This window comes from Schistocerca americana, chromosome 1 (assembly GCF_021461395.2).
Source record: "Schistocerca americana isolate TAMUIC-IGC-003095 chromosome 1, iqSchAmer2.1, whole genome shotgun sequence".
NCBI lineage: Eukaryota > Metazoa > Arthropoda > Insecta > Orthoptera > Acrididae > Schistocerca > Schistocerca americana.
In genome coordinates this window covers 501,020,526-501,029,788 of record NC_060119.1, presented here as the reverse complement: position 1 = coordinate 501,029,788, position 9,263 = coordinate 501,020,526, and the positions used below count along the sequence as shown (strand labels likewise).

At 39.0% G+C, this 9,263-nt stretch overlaps 1 protein-coding gene across 1 annotated transcript in view; it reads left to right on the top strand.

Annotated features, from left to right (window-relative positions):
* Positions 1-737: 737 nt before the first annotated feature.
* Positions 738-9,263, top strand: part of LOC124567466 (dynein axonemal intermediate chain 3-like) — a 114,310-nt gene continuing 105,784 nt past the window's right edge. The window contains exon 1 of the mRNA XM_047131035.1: positions 738-1,957. Coding sequence (XP_046986991.1) covers positions 738-1,957 — 1,220 coding nt within the window. The remainder of the gene's footprint in view (positions 1,958-9,263) is intronic.

Below are 9,263 nucleotides of genomic sequence, written 5' to 3'. Positions count from 1 at the left end.
ACATACACCGTTTGAAAGAAAGGAAATGATATATTTCCTAACCTATTCTAACGAAGTATCATCAATAATCTGCGACGTGCATTTATACGGATGGAATTGCTTTGATTAAGGAGTGAAGAAATCAACTGTTACACAACACTATACTTTGTTGGTCGCTAATCTTTTTATTTTTGCTAGCAATTATTGAAAATATGTGTTTCTCTGAACCAAAGTTGCCTCTAGAGATTTTATATGCAAACTACCTGTTTACTGTTAGCACGGCAACATTAACAGTCTTGTGTTGATCAACACAATCAGCGAAAAGAAAAAGAAAACGGTTTACCTATGACGAGTGTTGCCGCTTGAGTGGTCTGTTTCACGTGAGTTCGAATGTACTGACTCGTTTAAACTGAAGTATTCGAGAGATGATGATGGACTCCTTGCAGTATGAGAGACGTTAGTTGGAAAGTGGTATATCTTTCTACAAAACAGCTTCATATTGGTTCTAGGTGCTAGATAAAGGAAAGATTTTGGTAGCGAATTGTTAACTGTGACACCAGTGAAGGAAGAATAAAATTTCACAAAAGCATACGGCAGCCACGGAACTTTTTGAGCAAAAACGAATTATTACAGTACGTGTACATTTAGTTGTAAGTTCCAAGAGATACTTAAAGAATAACGCAAAGAATAAAGAAAGACATAAGAGAAGAGCAATTATCAAGAGCAGTTTTCTTTAGTTCATACAGTTTCAGTGGGAAATGCCAAAAAAGGGGAAAGGTAAGAAAGACGTAACTGAAGATGGGAAAGGTGAATCCACTGAAAAGAAGAAGCATGTATCCCTTAAATCCGAGACGGAAATGGAAATGGAAGAGGACGAAGAGGAAGGCCCACCCATGGCTATTGAAGGTATCGTGCGCCTTTGCCTGCCGTTGGAAATTCAAACCGTGCTAGAATGCGTTATAGGAGAACAATGCACTCTGGACTCTCCTTGGGTGGAAGTGCGAAAAGCTGCAATCCAAGAAAACATTGGAACCCTTAAGGCGGAGTCACCGTTCTACGACAACAGAATTGCAATTACCACTTACCCCGGAGATAGGATGTTCATCGGGTGGGATGTGTTAGAAGAAGCAGAAAACCAATTTCTACTGTGCTTGACGAAAGAGGCTCGAGAAGAGATTCTTGACGTGTTGGAGCAAAAGAGAATAGCTGTAGAGGAGCGCTTGGGGAACGCCGTCTTGAAGAGTATCAAGGAATGGAAGTCACTCGGAACGGAAACATTCTTAGAAGAGGCTGCTATACGGGACACGAGACCAAAACTGAAGACAAAAATGTTTGCAGAACGGGACATAGACAAATCACAGGCACCCGCCGATTTTGAAGACGAAGGTGGCGACGGGGAAGACGACTTCAGTTTCAGGTTCTTCCCCAAAGAACATTTGAAATCACAACGTATCGCGAGGAAAAGGTACGATAACTTCTGTCAGGCGAGTCCTCCTGTGACTAACCGAGAGGCACAGACGTACACTGCCATTCCGAGACACACCTGGTCACAGTATGAGTACACAGTGGACGTAGGAGCGGGGACGTTACAAGAAGAAGTCGTAGAAAAGCTTGAAGGCTACTTGAGTTCGGTGATGGACAATGTAGAGAGTCAACTCACTTACAACGCCGTCCTAGACTTGTACTGCGACGACTACGGCAGGATTGGCGTTGGGGCTCAAGACTATGAGGTTCGCGAGAAAGTCGTTTTCGACGAGTACGAGAACTTCATCGATGTGCAGCACTGCAAGGAGAGGGTGGTGACGTCAGTGGCGTGGCACCCGACACTTACTGGCACAGTCGCTGTCTCCTACGCGGAGCACACACGGTTCACTTTCTACGAGAGGTTTGCGTCTAAGGGTCTGGAGCAGATGAACAGGGAGGTCAAGAATAGGTTCTATGGCAACAACCTTGTTTTGCTCTGGAGCTTCACAGACAAGTACGTTGATCTGATTTCTGCATTACTCTATAATTTATGTAGCACAAAGTCCATATCTTTGGGTCAAGTGCAAGGTTCGATTCCACCCTTCTGCTTTGACAAGAGTTTACGTTGAGAAGGATCTATGCGGCCTGTTATTAAATGTTATCTGTGTTTATCTTAGTTACTAATGATGTTTGTAAACTAATCTGTTTATTCCAAATATATGGTGATGTAAGATGGTGTAGCTTGGGTGGAACCTGAGAGCAGACATTAAATTATCGATTTAGAAACTAGTAGCGATTACGCTTTTTTTCTCGGAAATATTTGGCTGTTTCTTGCTGTATTTGTCACGATTTCTGAGGGTAAGGTTAGGCAGGAACATAAGAGCACAAGTGAAATTGTCACGAGTGAAATGATTACCTATTGTAATTAACATGGTGTTTCTTAGAATTATTTTTCTATTTTTGTTATGTGGCACGTTTTAGAGAGAAATAGTAATGTTAGTTTTAGTTTTGGGTTTTACAAACATTTGTCTGCTTTTTGTGAACGTGATGTCGTTGAGACACTGCGTATATGAAATCGAGGGGTCGTGTTATTGTGGCTGGTGGTTCACTCTTTTGGTGAATGCTCGCTCGATTTTGTGATGTTGCTTATACTAATGGTATAGCTGATAGGATCGAGCCTCTGGTATTTGTTTCCTTTCGGTTTTTGACCTGGTTTTCGTTTGCAGTGAAATTTCATTTTTTTGCATATATTTTTTTCGATTTATTTCGGAGGAATTTTTGTATTATTTTTCGATTATGTGTTTGTTTTGTGGTTGTGTGTCTGGCATCGCTATTTTCGTGTGAGTTACTTAGATCAAGCGAAAATTCGAATCCAGTTGTGTTTTTTATTGGATTTTGGTTTATTCTGGAGGAATTTGTGTGTGTTAATCATTTTTAGATTATGACGTCGTTTTGGAGTGTGTGTGCTAGGTATCGCGGGTCAACTGAAGACCGGGATGCAACCCGTCGGCTTTAATCAATGAGGTCATATGTTACTAATAGATATTGATGTCTTTACTTTAGAGCCGTGGATAACAAATCGGTTGTCTGCTGAGAATAAGGGCCATCGTTGTAAACTGAAATAAATGAGTGTGTTTTTAAAAGATAGCACTAGACATTGCGTGAGATTTTTTTTCGTTTGAGTTGATTTAAATAATTGGATGTTTCCAATTCATTCGGTATTTAATTTCATTCTTAGTGAGTGTGAGATGATTTGGGAGAATAGTTTTTCATGTATAAGAATTTTTAACTTTTGATTTTCATTTGTAGGAATGAATTTATCTATTCCCATGAATATGGAAGACTTAAAGCAGGTTTTGTGCGTAGACATGATGGCAACCATTAGATTTTTGCAAATGTGTGGTCTTCTTGCTGATTACGTTCGATGTCGTGAGTGCGGCGAACATGTACTCATGATAAATTTGTCGGCTCGTCGTACTCACGACTTATTCATATGGAAGTGTAGCAAGGATCGACTGTGGTGCTCAATTAGACGAGGAACATGGTTTGAGAAATCGAAGCTGGCCTTGAAGGATATAATAAAAATTACATACTGTTGTTGTTTGAGGTATCCTGTGTTGTTGTGTGCGCATGAATGTCGTGTGAGTGAGCGTACCGTTTTAGATTGGTATTTATTTCGTAGGGAAGTTTGTGGGGAATATATAAAATATAGGAGGTCTTTGGAGGGGGCGGGGGGGGGGGGGGGGGGAGGCGGATGGTATAGCCGAAAACGATGAGTCTCATTTTGGCAAAACCAGGTACAACAAGGAGGAAACTGCGGCGGGATTATAGGTATAGTGGGATGTGATTTCGGTTCCTAATCGAACGAGGAAAATTTTGATGAAATTAATTGAAGATCATGTTGCAGAGGGTTCTGCAGTTTTTCCGGTTTCATATACGGATTTGGGAAATAGGGGTTTTCACAATCCTGACGTCAATCATAATACTGAATTCAGATCTTCATCAACTGGGGATTGTACCAATGGTATAGAAGGTTATTGGTCAGCCATAAAATCTGTTGCAGGGAGAGAGAAACGACGCATTTCGAGACTACAAAGCCATTAAGATGAATATTCATGGAGGCGTAGAGTACCCGATACATATTTCCCGTTTTCGTGTTTCCTTAAACGTGTTGGGCAAATGCGTTCTCCAAAATTTGTTAGTTAATTTCAGGTTGGAATGGGGTGGGGGGTGGGGGTAACTGATAATTAAGGAAAACGATGAGTTTGGTCGCGATGGTAAAAATATTGATTTGGATTTTCTGGGGTTGGTCTATCATTCTTCATTTGTTTTGTTAGGTAATTTTCTTCTGTGGTTGTTTCTTTAATTATTTTACCTCATTTCGTTGATGTGGACTCTGGGTTTATATATTTGTATGTAAGTGTGTATGCGTTTTTTTGCGATGTTGCGTTTCTTATGTATGTGGGTATGTGATTTTCCTTGACGTCTTTAAAGGCGAGCTTTGGTTTTTTGTGGAGGAGTTTGCTTTTGGTAAGTTTAGTCTTTTATTTTTATGTTTTACTGAATTTGTCTATTTTGATGCATTTTTTGTCGTATTATATTGTTCTGTGTTAAGTATGGGTTCGTCAGCTGAAGTACGGAATACAAATTTTGCAATTGTTGTTCTTTTTTCCTTTTGTAGTATTAGTGTCACTACGATTTTTTGGAGTTTATACTAGCGCTACTGAAGGCGAAATACCGACATACGTAAGAATCGTATCCCGTACTTCAGTCGACGTTTGCAGGTCAACTGAAGTACGGGGTATTGTTGTACTATCTAGACGAAAAAAGCGACGTATGTAACACTACTATCATTTACCTATATACGTCAACTGAAGAATAGGATACTAATGCTAACGAGAACGGAGATATCGACGTACGTTTAATTTGTATCCCGTTCTGCAGCTAACCTGTACAGATCGACTGATGTTCGAGATATAGCTTACATATATGTCAACTGAGGTATTCCATGCTAACGCTACTTCTATCCCTTTTTTCTTTATTTTTTACAAAAGCACTAGGACTCAAACAAGTGATATCCTTAACGTTACGTTCGAAATAATAATGCACTTGACATATGTCTACCATCTGTTTTCTCTCTCCTGCATTCCTTTGTTTATAAACACTCGTTTTTGCTGTTAAATCTGTGTAATAAATCATCTCTCGCAGTTCTGACGGCATTGGTCAAAGCTGAGGGGTTGTATCCCGTTGTTCAGTAGTACCGATCTTCGTTTGACCTATATAGGTCAAGGGAATTATTTGGTTAAGATTTTTTGTGTACCGTACTGCACGGAGATAAAAAAGGGGGAGATGGCTTTACGTCACAAACTTGAAGCCAATGTCCGCCATCTTATCTAGCCCAAAATATTAGGTCCACTGCATTCATACCCTCGTGGCTCACCGTGGTGACACTGCCTTGCGACGCTACTCTGTGTCGTATTACTAGAGCAAATACGCATTCTAGCACAGAAAAACGTTCGAAACTGCCTTCCTGACACTATGTTATTTATGTACGCTCTCTAATTTTTAACATTCAGAACAGTTGTTGCGCGCGCGCGGCAGAAATAACAAGAAGCAACTGTAAACAGTAGTCTGCTAACGTTTTGGACTACTTAAAATAGCGGCAGTCCCCGCCCACTCTGGCTTCAAAACAACGTATAGCGTGTGTTTGTGGTGCCACCTCCCTTCTTTTTTTACCTCCATTGTGTACTGTATATTTTTGTTCCGTTTATTTTAGAGAAATTAGTATGCATGACTTTTCGGTCTTTTGGTTCCTTTGGAATGATCTTAGCTTTATTAGACTTTTTTTTAGTTTGTCCCAGCCCAAAATCCCTTATTCGCGCGCTTGTCCCGTTGATATCATTTTATTACTTTATTAAAATACTTGCGGGTTTTTTATACTTGTTTTCGACCGAAATGTCCTCTCTTGAGACCGCCATCTTGAAGAACGTAACGGATTGTCATTGCTGTCTTTATAACTCTTGTAAACTATTCTCGTTACTCGAAATATGACATCATGGATCTTTGTATATAAGCAAGTGCACGTAGATATTGGCAAAGCTAAGGGCTAGATTTACTGATGTCAGCGTCCTAGGCCAGAAACTTTTCACCGCCGCCTCCTCCACACTTGCCCACCCCCATCTCTTATTTATTTCTGCTTTCGAAATTTTTCGTTTCCATATTCTTTTGTTGTCCTACAGAATTAAGCATCCATATTACAGAGAATGTAATCAATAAATGTTTTGCCTTTTATACAATGTGTCCTATTTCTCTTAACCGCCACAATTTTTTGTCCAGAAGCGAAATAAATTGTTCATTATGAAAAGCAATACGTCTTTTTTAAATAGCACCCTGTACCTTTCATTCGGTGAAAGACCTGTTCAGAAACGTATCACAGTGTACCATTCACGTAACACGACGTTACTAAAAAAATCTCGAAACTGATTTTTAATTTCCGGTAATTTTCAAGAAAAATTGTACATCGAAGTCGCGATTTACCTCCGAGCGATATATGTTGAACAAGCGACTCTCGAGGAGGCAAATAGGGATACTGTTTTCTGCATTGACAACGGAACGTCGTATAACGTTGTTAATAGTGATGACTGAAACCGGTATATTGTCGAGTTCGAATGGTCTCACAGAGTGGAAGTTAATTCCGCGATTGTGTAGTGTAGACAATTGTTTACAGTTTTATTGAGAGTATTGTCACAATGGCTGTCATGGGGAGAAGTGTGCGACGAATACTAAGAGGGCCGCCCCTGTTGACTTCTCTTTTCAGTTGCACTACACAAAATGCAAGAACAGAACTTCCATGATTTGATATCTCCAAATTCACCATCGAGTGAGTGTCAGTATAGTGTCGTGATGGGCAAAAGAATACACGTTACAAGCCACTGCGTCTGAAATGCTGTTGGCGATTACAACGGTTTTAGGGGTCTACTAAATAAAAATGTGTAACTAGGGCCTCCCGTCGGGTAGACCGTTCGCCAGGTGCAAGTCTTTCGATTTGACGCTACTTCGGCGACTTGCGCGTCGATGGGGATGAAATGATAATGATTAGGACAACATAACACCCAGTCCCTGAGTGGAGAAAATCTCAGACCCAGCCGGGAATTGAACTCGGGCCATTAGGATTGACATTCTGTCGCGCTGAGCACTTTTTTTTTATAAAAACATTTATTAAAATAACAATGTTACACATTCCAAATACGTACTAACCATGTACACATGTTATACATGAAATGATTTAAACAAAAACAGTTTGATCATTGCAATTATGCTGATGTTAAAAAAATACAACAGTAGATTGTGTTACTGACTAAATTACCAGAAATAATTAAGTTAAACATCAAGAAAAGTTTTTTTAAAGACATCAAACTTCAAAATGAAGAAATAAAAATTGCACTTTGAATTACATGTGCTCCGATCTTCGCAGAAGCAGAAATAGCTCTTTATGAAGGATAGCAGCAAGCTGGTGGGATAATTTTTAATATATTAATGTACACAAGGAAATCGTCTCTGTGAGAGAGAGGTTAAGGGTAGAAACTGATCTTTAACCTCCTCAGCCTAGTCAGACTAGCTATGAGCATTTCACACAAATGTATGGAAGTCACCAAATACAGAATATGGAAGATTTATGCCCATCGCGTATAAAACAATTTGATAATCATATCAGACAATTTCTGAAATACTTGAGAATGGCGGAAAGGAGATATTATAAAGTTGACTAGCCTTCCAACTACACTTTCTGGACATTAACTGAATGCTAAGTATCTGAAGTGATCAGACCTATATAATAAGTCTTTCACTGCAAAACTGACTTAGACATCACAGTGCTAAAATGAACAGGGCAATGTGCTAGCAATTGAATATTATATTATATCAGATAGAATCATATGGTTTTAACCAATCGATAACGACATTTCCATAAAAAAACTGTCAATTTCCAGGTTTCTAATCTAAACCAACAATGCAGCATTAATGTTTTGTGTTTTGACACTATTAGACGCACAATCTGACTGTCACATAAGTTCTGTACATTAGCTTATAAAATTTCAAAAACTACTCTCTGAAGTAGTAAAAGCACACACCAAAAATATACAGTAAAATTTTAAATAATATCCTTAAAATAACTACAATACATCACTGTCAACACAGTCTTCTTTTTATTATTAACCAATGCCCATTCTTTCAAATATAATTTTTAACATATTACCAAACTTTTTCTTGTGATTCGAGTATCTTTTAATTTTGTGGAATTCACACAGCATGTGTACCTTGAACTCCATGGTGCTGTCAGATCCTAATTTGCTAAGGACGTAATTATCAAAATTACCCAGCAACCAGTACACAGCGTTATTTTCTGTCTCTGGGAAATAACGTGCTTCAGGCCTGTGTATCAATGACAGCGATATATACTCAGGGATGTCCTTGTAATCAGAGGTATTTGCTCCCGGATCCACTTCCAACTATTCATGTGACCACTTAAGTATATCTATGAATTATTGTGTCAATTAGATGGCATTGTTGACATAAATTTGTTTCACAGAGTCCAATTGCGTACAGTCTTTCATTGGTGCTAACTATGTAGTTAACTGTCTTGTACCATAATGTTTGTATATTAGACGCGAGCACATTAGAACTAATGTTTTTCCAAATATCAGTCCACTCAATGTTTGGAAACCGTCGTTCTATTTTGTTCCTTCCTTCGCTTTTCTTTCGTTCCCGCATTATGGCTCTTGATGTTAAGTGTCGTGACTGCCTGAATTCGACACTTACATAACTAAACTCAACACAGAAAATCCTCACATGCTGTAAACGACTGTTGATATTCTGCACGTCAATCGGGGGAAGCTGGCTTCGAGGTTAAATGATCTCGGAAAGTTGGCTGGTTAGGCTTTCTCGCGAATCTCTTATTAAATTAACTTTCCTTTGATAAAAAGTGCAGAGGCTTTATCAGTTATATCAATTAATCCTAGTCCACCAGTTTTAGGATCTATAGTGGCTACTTTAACAGGTACTCTGAACACTTCACATTTCCACAAATAGTTGGTGATTTTGGACATTATTCTCCTTGCTATCATTCTCGGTATTAGAAACAACTGGGCAGTATAATAAGCTTTAGCAAGGATGCATGAGCTGATATACTTTGTTCTTTGAACTTGGTTAATATATCGAGTTAAATTCTCTATAATGGCTCCTTGCACTTTATCTGCTGCAACTTTCCAATTTAAAGCCGTCATTTTCATGGGGCATGCTGTTAGAGTGATCCCAAGTGTTTT